General features: G+C 47.5%; 1 protein-coding gene across 2 annotated transcripts; it reads right to left on the bottom strand.

The window, feature by feature from the left end:
* Window position 1: 1 nt before the first annotated feature.
* Window positions 2-18,777, bottom strand: arfgef2 (ADP-ribosylation factor guanine nucleotide-exchange factor 2 (brefeldin A-inhibited)). 2 transcript variants are annotated; one of them, XM_027026951.2, is made up of 39 exons: window positions 18,465-18,777; window positions 15,400-15,430; window positions 14,921-15,044; window positions 14,648-14,794; window positions 14,048-14,227; window positions 13,621-13,909; window positions 13,305-13,445; window positions 13,032-13,153; window positions 12,139-12,272; window positions 11,162-11,396; window positions 10,974-11,073; window positions 10,705-10,844; window positions 10,346-10,454; window positions 10,070-10,253; window positions 9,845-9,956; window positions 9,549-9,754; window positions 9,372-9,456; window positions 8,977-9,148; window positions 8,498-8,649; window positions 8,062-8,190; window positions 7,758-7,916; window positions 7,488-7,635; window positions 7,256-7,352; window positions 7,127-7,167; window positions 6,752-6,921; window positions 6,491-6,642; window positions 6,219-6,391; window positions 5,941-6,101; window positions 5,676-5,806; window positions 5,457-5,586; window positions 5,201-5,336; window positions 4,775-4,913; window positions 4,447-4,504; window positions 4,104-4,218; window positions 3,658-3,797; window positions 3,115-3,292; window positions 2,833-2,971; window positions 2,341-2,458; window positions 2-1,546 (listed from the first exon to the last, which is right to left on the bottom strand). In XM_027026951.2, exons 1-39 carry the CDS (start codon window positions 18,628-18,630, stop codon window positions 1,382-1,384), a joined length of 5,508 nt encoding a protein of 1,835 aa, XP_026882752.1. In that variant the 5' UTR covers window positions 18,631-18,777; the 3' UTR covers window positions 2-1,381. The 2 variants fall into 2 exon arrangements, with proteins under 2 accessions (XP_026882752.1, XP_026882753.1); XM_027026952.2 differs by having other exon boundaries at window positions 13,032-13,150.
* Window positions 18,778-19,500: the final 723 nt, after the last annotated feature.

Below are 19,500 nucleotides of genomic sequence, written 5' to 3'. Positions count from 1 at the left end.
ATTCAGTTGTGCAGAACTGATTTTTTATTGATTAATTCACCAAATGCTTGGAAGATTACATCACGATATGTGTAGAGCATTTTTTCTTTATTTTACATGAAAACTTTACACTTTGTATTTTTTTCGTACTGTATATATTTATACTCCCCCTACTTGAAGGAGGCAAAGTGAACAAATATAGTTGCAAGGGAAGGAATGCTTTCAGAAAATATTTAAATGCACTTCCAAGAATTAAATACATCTGCATAAAAATGCATCCAAAACTTAATATGCTCTGGTAAGACAGAGGCTTGATACTGTTGGATGCAAATACAAACATGTCTGCATTATACATTACTATGGTTATTTCTTGGTTTTGCTTGCAGTTGGTATGGCAACACTGGCTGGAGGATAGTTAAGCGAGCTGTCTGACTCAGTCATACTCAAAATTGGGAACCAGCTATGCTGATCTTATGTATGGGAAGATAAACAAACAAACAAACAAACAAACAAACGTCAGTCGACAAAGCAAGCATGCCTCAAACTGACAACTGTTTACCACACCTCTAAAGTTCACACCATATATGGGAGGAAAAAAAAAGCACAAAAAGGCCCCAGCCTTTCCCCTTACAGACCAAATGTAACTCTGACTTCCAGCATCTTTTAGAAACCAACTGTGTGCGCTTCCTGCCAATAGTAGTAGTGTACTGAGTGAGTGGAAACTCCTGAAGAGAATGCTAAATGAAATCAACAAAAACATTTCTGAGAGCAGCCACATAACACCAACCTTCTCAGGCTATGTAACATTACATTTGAATCCCCTATATTCTTCAGAGCAAGAGAAAGCAAACACATTTTCATGACTTTCAGAGCTGGTTTCCCCAGACGCGTGCGTCGTCACAGGTACAGATGTGCAGACCTGCTATAAATAACAAGCCTGTTATTACGATACTCAGATTCTTCTTCTGCTCTATGCATTTGGAAATTGCTGTTTGTTCACTTATTAAAATGAGAACAAAATAATTTAACCGATATGACAAAAAACAAACACACACAAAACTCAAAACACAAATCAACTAACAAACAATCAATCAAACAGGATAGTTAATAAATTATTCTTGTTGCCATAATACCCTTGCACCCTTCCAGGTTACATGACTAATATGCTTTTACGGAGTCACAAATGTTGAGCAGTCAACATAGAGGAGAGCTCTGCTGGGTCACAGTGCTGTTCTGTCCTGCAGGGGTGTCCAGGGATGTGCGGTCGGGGAGATCCAGGCGGGGTCCCTGGCACCCAGAGCAAGCAGCATCAGTCCTTTGCGCTGGAGGGTGGTCCATGCTCACGCTCTTACCGCAGTGTGTGTGTGTGTGTGTGTGTGGGTGTGTGTGGGGGAGAGAGAGACTATGAAGGCGGGGATCGTGCAGGCGCCGTGTCGGGTGCAGCGATGCGGAAGACGGAGCCAATGCGGAGGAAGAAGCGGCGCAGGGCAGCGCGCAGCTCAGGGATCAGGTCGAACTGCATCATCTCACACAGGTAGGGGTAGTAGCAGGATGCATGTGCCTTGAACTGCAGGGAAAACAGGATGCAACGTCATCAGCACAGCAGGGCCAAACGGGAAGGTTAATCCATAACAGATACAAAGAAATAGGCCCACGTGTGTAAACTTGACGGTTGGAGACAGGGAGTAAAGGAGCTGTTTAAATGTAAATTAGCATAGACAAACAAAATATTCTCTTTACCCTTTTATACCAAGTCCTTGAGCTAAAAAAAAAACCAAAAAAAAAAGACAAAAAAAAAAAAACAACAACAAAACATCAATAAGATGGTGTTACACTGAGAGTTACACAGCAATAAGACTGCTTTATGAGGAGTAGGAATATGCTGCTTTAATGTTCTCCTGCAACGTGATGAATGGTGAAGACTATCAGTAAGAGCCAGGAAAAACGTCCTGCGCCTGTCCATAATATTCCTACAAAAATTGGGGGGCGGGGGGTCCTCCTCTACACACGGAGGTTATCAGACAGGCTATCTGCTTCCTGCATGAGAGGGAATCTCCCCAACCTACGCTTCCGAAGACTAACAGGAATATTCAAATCTGTGTCACCATGCAGGAAATTACCTCCTCATCAGTTATAACCATTACACTCACCTACGCTGCAGCACAACTACTCAGCTTTGTTTCCCCAACAGGAAGTCACTCAACAGACCTTGTCTGAATATTTAATATAAAGGAGGCCTAAGGGCATCAGACGACAGGATGGCATGAGACCGATTAGATGTGGGTGGGTGGGGATTATCTTCTCTTTAAAAGGTGAGTGTATGTATATTTAGCGTGCGTGTGTGTGTAGTCATGTAGTGACCTTATCATCAGGCAGTCTGAGTGTTCTTGTAAGCAGGAGCAGCAGTAAACTGGTCCAAGCCTCTCGGTGGCTCTCCGAGGTGAGGCTGATGAAGTAAGCCAAGGCTTCGCTACACACACTATAGGGGGAACACCAGAAACATGCATGCACACTTCACTGCTGCCTCATCTCATATACTGCACACATTAACTCATCACAACATTGTGATCCGTCATCACAAAAAACAAAAACAAAAACAAAAAAGCTTCGCAATATTGCTACAGAAAGTTACAAAAACAAATCTACTGGTATTCTGTGCGCATGCTTTTACGTCAAGTCATGGACACGTTACTATGCATTGCAAAAAAAAAAAAAAATTAAAAAAAAAAATCGATGACGGCAACTACCCCCCCCACCCAGACGCGCTACGTGTGGCGTGCCTTCTCAGCGTCCGACTCAAGCACGATCTGGCTGAGTGCTTCTGCCCTCCCCTCCCCCTGAGCGCACACTTACAGCAGCAGGCGGGTTTGGATGTCCGGCCAGGCTTCCTGCAGCCGTCTGTCCGAATACATCTGGAAGAGGATCCGCAGGCTGCAGGCCAGGCTGCTGGTCTCCTGCTTCAGCAGGTTGGGCTTGGACTTGCCCTTGAATCCTGCAGTGGCAAAACACATCATTGAATACCTAGAAGGCCAGCAACCTTTGACGGGCCACCTCGGGTGGCAAAATGAACGCTCATTTACATGCGTGCTACGACGGCCAATCGCGGTGCTCTGTGGTGCGGAGGGCGGGACAGACCTGCCCTCCAGAGCGCCGTGCGTTGCTCGTTGTTGGAGTTGAAGTCTTTGGCGAAGGTGTGCGACTCGAGCAGGCAGTCGAGCAGCTTGAAGAGGTGCTGGGGAGAGAGATGCCTGTACATGCCCTGCTCGGGCCTGGCCTGTGGCTCCACCTCCGCCGCCTCCTCCAGAGCATCCCTCTGCATGGTGGACACGGGGCAGAGCGACACACAATCTCATCTCCGTAACCATATGTAAACAACGCGCAACAGTCAGTCATTTTTGGTGTACGTACGTACGTACAGGGTCAATGGCAAAATGTCGCTCGATCCGTGAAAAAATAAAACGGGTTCACCAGCCAGTGGCCGGTAACAATCGGCAACAATTGGAACTCCAACTTTCCCCTAACGCAGCATATGATGCACTTTTTTTTTTGGTACTACAAAAACAAAACAATGTTGACATACGGGCCGAAAGGTTTTTGATCCTGTATGCATACATAAACTCACGAAAAACACAAAGTACTTTCATGGAAAGAGCCTCTGGGACAAACTCGGAGACAAACCAGAGCAGCAGCCATGTTCTCAGCATCCTCCTTCTTGCTGGTAGCAGGGTAGAAAACGATGTTATCAATGGTCTGGATGAGCTCCAGCTGCACCACACACTTTATGAGCAGTCCTGCAAACAGCCTCTGATCCGACACCCCTGTGACAAACACACCCACGTCAGTCGGCGCAGCTCACACAAAACAAGATGCAGAACCAATACCATTTATGAACAAGGGTAATCTTTATGCAGTGATGGCAGTACATATCCATTAATAGAAAATGTTTCCTAGGAAACAGAGCATGACATCAGCACCTGAAATAGAATGAACAGATTTTGAGCGGTGACGGCTAATAGGCTGAGGTCATAAAGAGTCAAAACGGGGAACATATGTACTTCATGGAAACTTCACGGAGGAGGCGGGAAATTCTGGTGTAAACAGGAGGAGGAGAGAGAGGGGCTTACGTGCGTGGGGCTTTCCCCTCCAAATCTCATCGCTGGCCGTGGACATCTGACTCTGTCCTCTCTCTGAGAGTGTCCTCTCAAAGCTGCTCTGGGACTGAGAGTCTACCTCCACGTCCTGGAAAACAAAGAACAATTTGCACTTGATTCTATGATAAAAATGTGGTCAGATTTTTGGGCACTGACTGTGTTAAAATTAAGCATACAACAGGATTCTTTTAATTTGCATAGGTGCACTGAGGTGCCTGTTCACTGGTTATTGAGCATGCGTGTGTGCATACATTTGTGTGTGTGTGTGTGTGTGTGTGTGTGTGTGTGTCATATTTACTCATGTTAGTCATCTCACCATGTGTTTCCCATCTCCCACCTCCTCTTCCTGCCCAGCCGGTCGCCATGTCAACAAGCTGTTAAGAGGAGAATAATCAGATCAACCCTGGAGCATTTGACCACCAGTGTTTCACAAGGAAAACTTCAAATACTTCAGAAACAGGCTTAACGATAGACTGCATAACCATTTTTTAGACATTACAAATGTGGCCATTAAAAGCAAAAAACCAAAAACCATTCCAGGGGGATAAACATGAATGTAAATGAAGGTAATAGTGCAAGTCCTAATCTAACAGGCCAAGAGCAGGTGATTGAGCAGCGGACGCAAGCATGCGAGAGAGCCGTACGCATGAGGGCTGGTGGACTGGAAGATCTCCAGCATGCAGGCGCAGGTGACGTCCCACACCTCCGCGCTGAACTTCTCCCCGTTCTGGATCACCAGGTTCTCCAAGCAGTTCGTGCCAGACCGTGCCAGCTGCTCGTTATCTGAGGGCCATGAGAGAGGCACACGTGAGGGTCACGCTCCCTGTTGCTCATGCATCCCACCAGCAGGCAGAAAACGCCGTTCCTGCCAGGCACACATGGCTCAGGCCACGTACAGGTTTTAATGAGGTCCCCAGGACCCACCTCACTGGGGCGCGTCCTGACCGCCAGTGTTGCCTGGCTTGTATCAGGTTGCTGGTCCAAATCCTTTAAACTCTATGGAGTCCCTCATGAGGTTTGCGTGTGAGTGGAGTGACATGGGGGTCAGGGTGAGTAAGTGGAAGTCCCACCTTGCTTGACGCACCACTGCAGCTGAGCAAAGACATCTGCCAGCAACACCTCGCTGAGCGGCTCGTAGAACTGCGAGAAGACGTCGCAGATGGCGTAGAGCGCGTGATTACACGTGGTGGTCATCCACTCGGTTTTCTGTGGAAGAAAGTAGGGGAACTTTTGCGACTTGTCATTGAAAGCAGCCACCCAGAGGGCAGTCTTAACTGGCAGACGGCTCATTCATGCTCACTGCTGATAGGAGATGCAGCAGTTCACCTCAGTCTGTTGTTCTGGAAGCTTCATGTTGTCAAAGATGCGGAAGACGATGCGGAAGAGGTCATGCCACCAATGCTTCTCAAAGGTGTGTCCATAACTCTTCATGATCTCAAACATCACCGTCAGGCCTCTGCAACGCAAGCACGAGCACACACAGTAAAATAGCCTAAAGATCAGCGATAATTGATGGGGTTTACAGTGTGGTGGCTCTTGGCCTACCTGGTCCTGATGTCCAGCTTGCAGCGGTTGATGATGCAGGAGAGCTCAAACAGAATGGGGAACCAGCCTCGTACCCACACCCGGTCACCAGGGGCAACATTCATGTCATCGCTAGTGTATTCCCTTAGTGCCTGACCAGAATGACCAAGAGAAAAGAGAGTGAAACAGAGTGAGTGCGAGCGAGCACACACGGATGACGAAGTAACCTGGGTTCTCAAGCTACAACTGCAACACATTGTTGGTCAGTCTATGGATGAGTGCTCACCTGTGGTCTGTCAGACACGTATTTGGCGCAGTGTCGAATGAGTCGGATGGCTTCCATACTGGTGTCGGGAAACGCGGCGTTACACACAAACTCGGACAGGCACTTCACCGCATCCTGGAAGGAGTCGATCGCGGCTGGAAAGTGCTGCTGAAAGGTGTTCACTGTGAAGGGCAGCGGAAGAGAGAGAGGCTCTCAAAGCAAAAGTTTGAGAAAACACAAGACTAGATCAGCAAGGCTCCTGGGGGAGACCATGCCACTGTTAAGCTGCTGCTACTCACTGACAATGTGCCCAGTGGTCTGGAAAGCCAGCTCCACTATGGACTCGTCGTGGTCCGACGCTGCCTGGTGGAAAACCGAGAAGATGTTCTTCCAGCCGGAGCGGATATTAGCAGCCTGGGAGTTCACCATCTGGGCCACGCAACGGATCACCATGTCCCGGATAGTGGGAGACCTTCGTAAGGGAGAGAGGGAAACGCAAGAAGAATAAGGACTGACTCAAGCTGTGGCATATCCCTGCTGAACCTCGAGTGTTCTGCTCATCCTCCCTAACCTGTTCTTCTTCATGATGTGCTCAAAGGGCCTGAGGAAGTCCTTCTGGAAGCGGAAGTTGGCCAGCTCTCCCTTCTCCAAGAACTTCATGGAAAGCTGCCTCAAAGAGTCGACTGCGAAGATGGCCACATCCTCGTTGGGATTACAGCCCACCTGGACGAACAGCACGGACGTGGAGATGTCCCGTGTAAGAGACCGCTGGTGTAAGCCACACAGCGCAAGCTCGCGTACTGAGGCTGTGGGAGGCATGCAGATTGCTGACCTTGTTGAAGTGGTCTCCAATAACCTGCCAGATACGGGACCACTGCAGGCGGATGCGGTTCATGTTGTAGTAGGAGATCTCCACGATCTTCTGCAGGCTGAACATGCGGGGCTGGTGAGCCGAGGCTAGCTCGTCCATCGACACCGCGCACAACCAGCGCACAAAATCCACTGGAAGACAGGAGCTTAGCACTGATATAGTGATCGTCTTAACATCAGCTGGTAAGAGGGTCAAATGTTTGGTTTTTCTGACAAATTAACTACTTTACATGAAAATCAGGAATTTCTGGTTGTAGGTAGCATGCCAGTAAAGGCGACTGAAACACAGACAAAACAAAAACAAAAAAACCCTCACTAGCAACTCACACACACATACCTATTGCATTTCCATCAAGCCTGGTGGATCCAGTGAAAATTCTGGGAGACAACAGAGAAATGGGTTAAACATAAAAACGACAACTCTGAGTATACCACCGTTATACGGTGGGGGGGGGGGGATACTTACCTGTCCACAGCTACCACCACACTCTGAGAGCTGGTCTCCCCTACAGACTCCTGGATATGTGCCATCTGACGCCTGTCTGGACCCCCAACTAATGTGCCTGTGACGAGTCAAGCATACTGCTGGAGACCAGGCATCCAATAATGCACAAACAGAAACCCGTCACCGTCATGCCTCATTACAAACAGTGCACGGTGAGTCATGAGGCCCCATGTAGCCTCCTGACATGGCTTACCTAAGCCCAGGGGCATGAACTCCTCTCCGCCGGTGGGGAAGCCCTTCACGCTACTGCCTTGGTCTCTGATCACACCAGAGATGTAACGCGTCTTCACGCCTGTGCCGATCAGCTGTGCCAGCTCCAGCTGACTGATACACCGCAGAATCTAGGTAGGGAAGCAATGGATGATGGGTCGGTGGGAGACAATAGGCCTGCATTGGGGCCTTAAGCTAACAAGACCAACATGGATGGTCGGGTGTTGTGTGACGTGTAGGGCTGTTTGCCCACCTCGTGCCAAGAGTTGCCCAGGTAGTTGCCGTCAGTGTGTGCCACGGTTATGAGGGTCTTTATGGTGTCGATATTCTTCTGCTTCATCTCGGTGATACTGGAGCTAGCTGTGAGGAGGGTGAACCTGGCCAAGGCCTGGATGTATGCATCCCGTTCCAACTGCACATGCAGGCGCGCACACACACACACACACACACACACAAAATCAGAGAATGGAGAAACGCCAAGGAGAAGTCAACTTGGTGCCCCTCGGCTTGGGGGCAACAGGTCAGAGGGCATTGCCAGGTAATGGCCCAGGGCGCACCTGCATGCCGAAGATACAGGCGATCCTGATGGCACAGCGGATTCCCTCCAGACATAGAGATGCCACATCCGGGTCATCACAGTCCTGCAGGCCCACGCTGAACGCTGCCAACAGGGGTGTCCACGCCAACTGTAGAACACAACATGTGAGCGCACACGCGTACACACACTTTCTTTTAACTGAAAAGCAGCTCTTCTTTTGCTCTGCACCTCAAATTGTCAGAGTAGATCTCACAACTATGTAGGTTTTATGAATCTGTACACACACACACACACACACACACACACACACACACACACACACACACACACACACACACACACACACACACACAGATGTGAGCTGCACGTCTCAGAGGCAAACCTTCCCAATGCAGGGCTGGGGCAACGTGAGACTACTCTAATGGCAGCTGGGGTGGCGGCCCAGGTGCTGGTACCTTGAACATGGGCCGGACGTGCTCCAGGTGGGTGGCGCTGAAGAACGGGGCCTGGGCATGGCTCACTGCCTCCATCAGAGCTTTAGCCGTCTTCGCCATCTGCTCCATCTCCACGTTATACAGCAGCCGCCTCTGTTTCTCATTGGCCACGCCTGCCACAAGAGCATACACTGGTAACACTCCCTACTCACACAGCAATGTCATTTAGTCAATACTGCTATTTTTCTAACAATAATACTACTACGTTTATTTAGTCTTCACTGAAAGAAGAACACTTTGAGAAAACAAAATCAGGAGCAGTGGTTCTCAAACCATGTACCACTATAGAAAGTATGTGGCTCCCTCCATTACGACACTTAAATGCATTTAAGAAAAAGATTTTGGTGATTCCTCTGCATACCACTAGAGGGAGCACATACCATTGTTTAAGAAACCAGTGATGCTTGTCCGACAGCCTTAGTGACATGACGAGCTCTTACTCTGCTTGCTGGACTTGGGGGTGATGGAGTACTCCTTGCTCTCCTTCATGGCAATCCTCTTCCCTGCGATCTCATCATAGATGGAGGAGAGGTACTCCTCAGGCAGGTCCTTGCTGTCATTAATGCCACGGTTCATCTTGATGTACTGCTCCTTCGTCATTTTGTTCTTCACCTGCGAAGAGTCAAAACACTCATTAAAAACCCAAGGCACTAAAAAATAAATAAAATAAAAGATACAGGAACTAGACTTCAGCAGCGAACAAAGAACTGATGACAGTAGAGGACACACGAGAAAGAGTAAGAGGATCAGGTCTAGTGAAGGCGCAGAGACACTGACCTGAACAGAGAACGGAACCAAAGTGTCAGTGGTGTGTGCAGGAGGGTGGCGTACTGACCTGCGGGCTGTGCAGGTCGGTGGTCAGCATGATGATGGAGTAGGCCAGGACGTAGGCCGTGTCCGCGCTGGCAAACAGCGTCTGCCTGGAAAGGAGCGGAACAATGTAAGCGCACGCAGGAGGGCAGGGGGCTGCTTTGCGCAGTTCGGGGGGGGGGGGGGGGGGGGGTGTCCTCACCCCTGGTTGCACTCGAGGTAACGAGCAGCGAACTTCTCCATGAGCCGGTCGATTTTCTGCGCCTCGCCGGGCAGCCGGAAGCCCTCCAGGAAGACGCGCAGAGCCGACACGAAGTCCTTGCCGCAGAAGTCGAGCTGGTCCACGTAGCAGTACATCACCTCCTTATTGAACTTGGCGTTCTCACCCAGGAACTCCCCGACCTGAGTCTGTACAGAGGAGGCAGGAGAGGAGCTGAGAGTCTGTGGACACGCCGTGGGGGGGTACGGCGGAGAAAAGGGACGACTGATTACACCTACTGTGTCTAGCCTCTCCTCCTGATGCAGAAACTGAGCGATGTCCTCTGGAGAGTTTCCCAGCATGCCTTGCTCCTGCAGGTACTGCACTCCCCTCTTGGGTTTTTTATTAAATCTTTCCGGAGCACAGGAGGGGGGTTGGGGACAGGGTTAACACTGACCGGGGCGGGGGAGTTGGTTGGTCTAAAAATAAAAAACAAACGCGACAAACAGGCGGGGCCCACTCACAGCTCGATGCCATGCTCGATGATCTCCTTCTGTTGCTTGATGACCTCATACTGCACGGGGTGGTCCGAGGCCTGGACCCCAGAGGACACGGCAGAGTCCTGCGAGCCCACGCTGTCCCGCCGCGAGGACAGGTGCTCCGGGGGCTTCACCTCCACCACCTCGCCCTCGGCCTGATGCTCCTGGCCTACAGTTCCGCCCACATCACACCAGAGCTCAGTAAAGCAAGCGGCGCTAGGCAGCCAGAGGTGATGGAGGAAGCCCGGAGGGGCTGCTCACCCAGGTTGGTCTGTAGGTTGGGGTTGACATACAGGTCTCTGCTCCACTCCACCATGCATTTCAGAATGGACACCAGGCACTCCAGGCCCTTCTTCCGCAAACTCAGTTCCTACAAGGTAATAAAAAAAACCCCACACACTTCACTTCATGGCATTTAAGCCATACACTCATTAAGCTGTCTGCACACCAAGCCAGCTGAATGGGAGTCAGCAGTACAGTTCAGCGTGAATGCATTCATGCCGTTTCCTGCTCTGCGTCACTGGGTATCACATGGCTGGGGCAGGGTACAGTTCCAAAGGTGTGCAAACCGCTTTGCTACTTTAAGTGTTGCTTCATATGCCGGGGGGGGTTTCCTGTACCTGCAGCAGTGTCATGCCCAGTTCCTGTCCACTCCGACCCTGAGCGATTTTTGAAAGATCGTTCACCAGCCGCTCAAAGATATTGGCTGCATTCAGGTCACAGTCATAATTCACGTAAATATCCACCACGCATTGAGCATCTGAAAGAGGAAGGGTAGCAGGCTCTGACATCACACTGTGGGGTCAGACAGCAAGCTGTCACATAGGAAATGTATATTCATGGTGGGTAACAAAACGTGCGAGAGCAACAGTGAAAGTAGTTAAAGTACCTGCGCAAATGCGAGTCAGCGTCTGGATGACCATCCACTTGTGCTCGAAGGAGCTCGACGACGTTTCCAGAATGGTCAGAAAGATCTCTCGGAAGAACACCTGACGATAGTGAAATGGCAGGAGCAAACATGAGGAGGAAAAACAAAGCACGACTGAAAACTAAAACGGTCCCCCTCACGCTCCTCACCTCAATCTGCATTTTAAGATGCACTTTAAAGTGGGACAGTAGGGTGAGGAAAATGGCCAGTGAGAGCTCGAACACCTCAGGCACGGAAGAAACGCCATTCTTGGACAGCGCCACACACAGGTACTGCTTTATAGCATTTACAAACATCTCGTGTGTGCGGAAAACAGGGCCGGCCCCCTGGAGGACAGACAGCAGCAGCTGTAGGGAGACCACCTTAGAGCGCAGCTCATGAGACCTGACAGAGAGAAAGATGAACGAGAGAGAACAAGACTACCTTTACTGAACAGAATTCAAAGGTTTCCAGTTTAGGCTTATACTTCTTATCCCAAGAAGGGAACGCTTACATTTCGTTAAGCCATAAGCACAAATGTAGTTTCAGGATTTATTGACAATAGTAGCTTAAGGTGCCACTAAACGGCTGGCGCAAGGAGTGCACTTTTGTATGTGTGGCACAATAAAAGTACCATTTCATATTTTATCATTTATACCAAATTCTTATTTTTCTGAGTCTCTCATTTCTAAAGCTGCAGAACTGAAATGCACCTGCCGTGAACTCCCAAGAGCTGTACAACCTCAAGTCAATTTGCATGCAAGACAGATGGCAGAAACTCAAACTTCACTTCAATTCCTTGTTGCGCAATTATCGGTATCCATTTGGCAAACCCACTCGCAATAAAATCACAAATGCCATGCACAACTGTAACTGTTAGCCCTAGCAAGATACCCATCTAGCAATTAATGAATTTATGGATTAGGTTTACCAATAAATTGTTTAAATCTACTTTATATTTTCATAGTCACAGTTAAGTTTCAGAAACACTTTACAAGGTGCATTTCTTGCCTGTAGCCCCCTCTGAAATTTCACAATGCACTTTAACTCCTGAAACCTCCTGGAAGCCTCAGGAGTTCTTGGTGCACGTCCTGCAAGATGGCTTTAAGAACCAATGGCTGAGAAAGCTGTAGGGCTGACGTCTCACTTGGGGTCGGGCGGGCCGTCGGCCAGGGGCTTCATGGAGAGCTTGCAGAGGGAGCGGAACACCAGGAAGGCGTCTTTCTGCAGGATGTGGGAAAAGCGGGCAGCCGTCTGAGTGCCCTGCATCGCCTCGGCATCCTGCGAGCGGGCAGAGAGCAGACCCAGCACCACAAACACCACGGCCTCAGCAAAACACGTGGATCTACACAGGACTTCAGTACAAGCGAGTTTCCAAAACCTGTTTACCCAGCCCTCATAAATGAGTCCATGATGAAAGAACCTAAGGAACACTGTGCATTCCCCATGTAAAAAAGTTAATTTAATTTGAAATTGTAACTTATTGAAATGTTCATTCTTATATATTTATTTATTTAAAAACAAAATGTTGCTGTTATGTTTGCTGAGGTCTTAGTTGACTCACTGTGCAAAAAGCATAGCCATCAATAAAACCATAAAGGCTACTGACTAACTTAATATGCTTGGGATTTATCCTCAATTATCAAAAAGGCAGAAAACAACATTCAATAACTAACAGAAACCTTTACTGCATATCAGTCTATAAAAACAAACTTCCCTTGTTGAAAAAAGCCAACACATTAGAACCTGTTCTCTAGGTACTGCATTGGTGAACATTCAGAAAGTACCAGAATACGAGAAAGCCAACTTTGTGAAAACCAAGATAACATATCGGAGACAAAATGTCACCTTGGCTAGTCAAGCTTTAACAAAAGGTAATCACTAACCAAATGGCAATGCGCAGTACCACTTAGCACACAAACAAACAATGTGAATGAAAATTTCAGACAACATGAGCAGGGGCACACTGATATTCAAAACAATATACAACAAGGGAAAAAAACAAAACAAAAAACAGAAGACTGTAGTATTTTAACATACCAGAATATCTGTGGACGACACAGAAGCTCGATCGTCCACAACACCATTCATTTGCTGAGCATCAGCCCTGACAGCAGTGGGCGCCACTTTGGATTCAGAATCAGAATGTTGGTCCAAGCCTACTGAAGCAGAAAGTGGAGAATCATACGTTTGACTAGACTAGTGATTAGTCATAGACTAGTCAGAGATTCATCCCCACATCCCTACTCATTGTGTGTGAGGGACTAAGTCTTCACTGACTTCAACCGTCTTTGTTGGCTGGCGTGCCCTTACCTCCCTCCACAGAGCTCTCTCCCAGGCCACTGTCTGGCTCTGCCTCCTCCTGCTCAGCCTCCAGTGGGTACTGCTCTCCCTCACTGGCGCCCTCTTGTGGTGACTTGGGAACATGGGAACCTGACTCCAGTGTGTCTGGACCTAAATAATAACAATTTAAAAATATATATATTAGTGTCATCATCAATAAAAAGTAAAAACACATTTATAATTTCTTATACAGACCTGTGTCATTTTTACTGTTTTAGTTACAACAGCGCAAGATACAAATAAACATTAAAAACAATGCACTGGAAAATACGGACACATTATGCACCTGGTTGTGAGCTTTCCGTCGAGTCTTGTGTAGCCTCCCCCTCCTCCGTCTTTAGATTGTCCGTTTGGCCATTGATTGAGGTGGTGTCCTGAGTCACAGGGGGCATGGTGTTGATGTCCAGGGGGCTGGGTGAGGATGAGAGTGGACAGTTCTGTTCGGAGGGGCTGCGTCCAGACCACGGGGATCCAGAAATTTGCCCTGGTGTAGGGGAGGGGTTTGGGGGCGCTGGGACAGGGTTTGGGGGCTGCAAACGCTGTCTCTCCTTTTCAGCTTCCTGGGCCTCTAGAGCCTACAAGCAAAAACACAGCCAGTACTGAGAACACAGCACGCCTGCAAAGGACTGCTGGAACAGAACAAACAAACCAAAAGACAAAACAAATCAGTGCCAGGACGCCCAGCTCGGGGTACAGTGGGCATCGATGCTGACCGCCTGGTTCTCCATGCGCGTAAAAATGACGTTGAGCATCTGAGTTAGGGTGGCCTTGGCTGTGGTCTGGTTGATCAGGTTGCGGCTGGCCAGGTAGATGTTGTAACAGGTACGCACAGTTAGTAGAACTGTCCCCTCATGGATCTCTATGTGAGGAGATGTCACTGCTGTCAGAAGAGCCTAGGGGGGTGGGGGGGGGCGGCGAAGACACAGAATGAAAACCATGTCCTCTCCAGGAAGTTAATTTGATCCTATACTGTTTTAATTTTATTGAGAGAAAATGTGATATAAAAGTAATGCTAAGTTTATGTCTGGTAGGAAATTTAATTACCCAGTGCAATGGGTCAAGTGCAATGCATCAATCTAATGCAATGTAAAAAATTATGCACAGAATCTATAAGATTATGAAAGACTGTTACAGTGATTAGTACTGCCATCTCAGTGAGAAGAAACATACACTCTCTAAAAAGGCAAATGTCAAGTTATTTACTACTTGTGTGTTTACTGGGTAAACACGCTATTGGCTGCCCTTTACACGAACGTCCTCTGGTGTCCATCTGGCAAGCAATAAACTAAACATATGACTGGGGGATCTCTCACCTTGATAATCTGTAGCTGCACGCCCTCATCTGTCTGTGGGCCCTGGAAGCAGTTGCAGATGGTCTCTACCAGCCGGTCGATCAGCCGTTTCCCAGGTGCTCCACTGTCCGGAGCATTCCCCGTGATGTGGCCGTAAGCGATGAGCTTCTGCAGTGATCAGAGCGAGCGTTAGTGAGCGGCAGGCTTCATGACGGGGCCTGTATGGGAGCCTGAGCTGTGGGTGTGCCAGCCAGCGACACGAGGGCTGCCGCTGAGCAAGCGGAGGCATGGTACCTGCAAGCAGTCCAGGGAGGTGCTGACAATTCGCGGAGACTTTGACTGACATGCCAGCTCAAAGGGCAGGACGTACTTGTCCGCCTCGACGTAGTTGGCTCTTGGTGGAACCACAATGCCATCCCTGGGATTCACATATTTAAAAAAAAGCATTTTACACATGACTTTGTGATAGAGCGACACATGCAACAATTTAACACTTAGAAATCTGGTGCAATGCTTTGTGATTGGTGAAAGACAGCTCAGACATTCTTGGCTGAAGAGCTGGTTTAGCTGTTCACATTCAGAAGGAACTGCAGCTGCATAGCCATCACTAGAGGCCAACACCATTCAGCCTTTTCAGTCATAAAACTACTAGGGCTGTGCATCACCACCACCATATGCTCCAGAGATGTCTTTCAAACATATATCCTGTTTCTGCATCTGCTGAGCTCAGCGGTATGGGAGAAGAACACAAAGAATGGACGGGATGAACTCACTTCTGTTTTTCCAGCTCAAGCTTGATCTCCTCTGGAAAGAAGCAAATAAAAAGAGGAGAAGGACATTAAACACATGACACTCCTCACATACCTACCACTGCACCCTCTCAGGCTTGTCCTTCGGTAAACCCAACCCCCGCCACGCCCCAGCAAATATACATGTGAAAAACTAAGGCGTGGATCAGTGAGCACATGACGACACGGGCTGCAATAACATGCTTATTTTTAAACGGATAAGGTAGACAACGTCCTGTTAACTGCCAGAGTAAAGACGAAGGGAAAAAAAGTGGCACTTTTCGAGTGTCATTGTGATCAGCGTGGCAGAGTATGGGCCAGTTGCACGAGCGTGAGCTCAAGCAACATTTGGGTAATGGGGACAGCACTGAAGAGGGCAGGAGCAGCAGGGCCGAGGAAGGCTCGCTGATGTAGACAAAATAACGGTGGCCAAGAAGCAGTATGACTAGGCTAGCCAATGACAGGCAGCCGGGCCACAGAGCAGGACAGGGGAAAATATCAAAACAGAAAAGGAAGCAGCACATATTAACCACTGTAATTTTGAAGACAGAGGTCCATATTGTTCTTGAGATGGAATCTAGTAGGAGCCATCCTCAGCTAGTTACGTTCAGGCTCCAGGGGCCAGAGGGACTAGGTTTCTGTATTCAGCGCCTTTAAGAACTGAACACGTTATGCAAACTAGTGAAGTTTCTATTTCTCTCGGTCATGAGCAGTGTATACTGGGACGTAATCTCACTCATTATCAAACGGTTATCTACACACAACAGGATACTTAAGATTACACAATATCATATTTCATAAGAATATTTCATATAGCCATATAGTACCAAATAAGATCAGCTACTTTGAGAATAACATTTAAGATGCACACCCCCCCCCCCCCCCCCCATCATGTTTGTCTGAAAAAACGAAACTCAGATCAATTGATAATTTTTGTCTAATCTCAAGTGGCACTAGTTCCAATTAAACTAACCAAAATTATTAGCATTGATGCTGTTTAGAATACCATTACAGGATTACTATAATCTTTATCATGGATCTCCAATCCTAATCCTGCAGAACTACTTTTTAACGTTCTTCATTCAGACAAAGGAATATGGAGTTATTGATTATCTGAATCAGATGTGTAAGGTTGGAGTTGGATATACCATAGGTCGGAGAGCTCTCCAGAAACAGGGTTGGAGGCAACATTGAAAGGAGACAGCGTCTCTTGATACCATCTTTGATCACTGATTAAACCACAGTTTGGCATTAGGTCAGTTTTCACAGTTGCAATATGCTGTACAGTCTTATAGACTGCCCAATAAAGACTATGATGGTGCAACAAATGATACAAATGATAGTGATTGCTGATTAAGTCCATCAGACTCACAAACCATGGTACTCACTGAAACTCTAATAGCACAGGAGAATTCAGTACATAAAGTACACAAAAAAAAAAAAATAGATCACTGTTCACATTTGCAGCAGGTGCCATCAAAAGAGCAGGGTGACCTCAAAGTTAGTCTGAGTGAGCCTTTAGATTTCCCACAGCTTGCCAACACGCACCTTTGGGAACTACACTGGTACCTAGGAGAGTGTTTGAGGAATCACCTATAGCACATCACAGTATCTGTGGTATTTTAAGATGTAGTCTACGAAAGCCTTCTGTGGGATTGAAAACTTGGATTTCTCCATTGCAAATTGGACCAATTTGCCTCGTTCTTGTTCTGTCAATTTGCATATAACAAAAGAGGGTTTATTTGTCAGAGTAAATTTGTTGCATAATACCCAATGCAACAAAGCACACTGAGGTAGAATCATATGTATAGTGCAATTCTAAGTGTTGCAGCAGGCACCAATGAACTGTTGATTGTGTGCACAAGTTACTCATTGAATCCAGGAACACACTGTGTAAACATATCTGCTGTAGAGACTGGGATTCTCTCAGTTGCTGACAGGATGAACCAACAAGGGGAAAAAAGGAGTGCAATCTTAAAAAGTGCAGCAACTTAGTTACACGACTTCCTTGTCGGGCAGTTTAGTTTTACAAGACGCACATGCAAATAAACAAACTGACTAGTGAAAATTGAAAGATTTAACCGGTGAACCCTTTGGGGCTATTTTTGTTTAAAATTCAAAAGTGGAGAAAAGTCCAGAACAAAGATTAGAAGTTTGAAACAAAAACTCATCAGGAAACAAGATCGTCACACTTCGTTAACTTTTCAAGCTCACCTTTTCACGTTAGGACAAACAACCCGGAAGTTCAGACAACTGGAATTTCAATCGTGTCCTTACTGCCCTACATCTTCCTGACAAGTGCGAGGTCATCATTCACGTCGCTGCTTTTGTTTAATATTATTTCAATCGATTAAATGGCACTTATAACGAGAACATTTTAATGCCACGTAGTACAATTCAGTCAAGATGATGCATCAAGGTGTTTCGCTCCCTCAAAACACGACACAAAGACATCTACCTAGCTAGGTTAGGCTATGCAGTAACTAAACAGGCTGTGCAGTCAAAGACTTAAGTTAAAACAGACTAAGACGCAGTACAACATAACTGACTAGGGAACGGACAGCTGCCTACATGATGCCTACATGATGCAACTGTAAATTAGCGAATCGATTCATGAGCACTAGCGTTAGCTGGTCACGCTAGCTACGAAACATGAGCGGTCTAAGCACTTTACTGTAAATGTGCGACTATAATAATTTGTATCCGTATTCAGTAACATGTGGCGAGCGACGCCAAAAAAAAATTTAAATAAAAATACAAGTAAAAAATAATACGCTGGTTGGTTAGCTAGCTAGCTAATGACAGCCCGAGGGCTTACCTGCCTGACGGCTAACAGTGTAATCAACGACATTAGCTTGCCAGCTAGCGGAGTAGCTACGTTAGGGCCAACGGTCAACTGGCTAGCTAAGATAAGATAGCTGGCTAATTAAATCGCGTTTAAATGAAGTGCTCGACAGCCGAACAACGACATTCGGTGTCCAGCGCCGTCTCGAATCTCGAAAGCGAACAAGACAGGTTAGGACCGGGGGAAAACCACGGACGGAGCTCACCCAGAGCCACCTGACAAGCCTTGCGCAGCTGGTTGTGCTGGCTTCGCTTCACCTCCTTATCCGACAGGATCTTCTCCAGCGCCCGGGACAGAAACATGCCCTTCGTCGTGGTGGTTCCCGTCTTCGTATGCCGTCGATTGAAATCCGCTCGTTGCTGTTCTTTCATCGCTTGTTCGGTGTCTTAACCGACTCAGGCCGTCATTGCCGGCCCGGCCCTGCTTCGCCGCAGGTGTCAAAAACTGCCTTAACGCCTGGCCGACGTCGCCACCAGTTCCGTCGAGCCGTTGCTATCTCAGCACTGGGTCGCCATGTTGGCCACGCGTCATAGCCACGTGATTCCCAGCTGCGTGGATAAGTTTGTGGGCGACAATCTTAATCTAGCGGATCGGATCTGGCCGGGAAAGGGTACGTTGTAAGCTTTAGGGTAAGCAGCCAATAAAGATATCTGAGACTCTTAATCCTCATCTCGGGTCAGGCCACATCTTCAACCGCACTGGAGTAAGCACGCTTGGCTTAGGACTGTAACAAAGATGTCCATGGTCTAGGTTGAAAGCACGCCCAAAGAATTTTCACTTGTGTAGGCGGTAAAATACTCCTTGATGCTCCTCATTTGTGTAGTCTGAAGCTAAATAGCTGATGTTCTAGTGTGACCTGTTATGCGTTGTTAAAGTGCCTTAGTATCCTCTATTGAGGATGAGCACTAAGGCAACAGGTGAGTCTTTCTGAGACTGCTTCCAGATATACAGGTTGAAATGCCTAATGGTAGTTTCCTGAGGCAAATAGCTTTGTCTAATTGCTAAAGTATTTCAGACATGTACACAAGTATTTAACCTCAGACGTGGTAAAAAAAAAAAAATCTTTGGTATGTTGTTCACTGTACAGTTTGGCTTATAAGCAGGTAAGAATTAGACAACCCAAAAGGCTCATCAAAAGTGAAAGTGTGACATACTGTGACATATTCCAGTCGATTTAGAAAGACCTAATATTTTTACTGATCGATTCAAATTAATTTAACCCACTTTACTGGAATTCAACT

This window comes from Electrophorus electricus, chromosome 24, assembly GCF_013358815.1.
Source record: "Electrophorus electricus isolate fEleEle1 chromosome 24, fEleEle1.pri, whole genome shotgun sequence".
Classification (NCBI taxonomy): domain Eukaryota; kingdom Metazoa; phylum Chordata; class Actinopteri; order Gymnotiformes; family Gymnotidae; genus Electrophorus; species Electrophorus electricus.
Note: the sequence above shows the minus strand (reverse complement) of the source record. Positions and strands in the feature narration are given on the sequence as shown.

What these genes read in the sequence shown, in the direction of transcription:
- arfgef2 (XM_027026951.2), bottom strand. Translation starts at nt 18,630, where the DNA reads ATGAAAGAACAGCAACGAGCGGATTTCAATCGACGGCATACGAAGACG. An exon ending in GAGGGGAAAGCCCCACGCAC is followed by an intron (nt 3,798 to 4,103) that starts GTAAGCCCCTCT and finishes TGTTTGTCACAG; the next exon opens with GGGTGTCGGATCAGAGGCTG. An exon ending in AGAACATGGCTGCTGCTCTG is followed by an intron (nt 3,293 to 3,657) that starts GTTTGTCTCCGA and finishes TCCACCATGCAG; the next exon opens with AGGGATGCTCTGGAGGAGGC.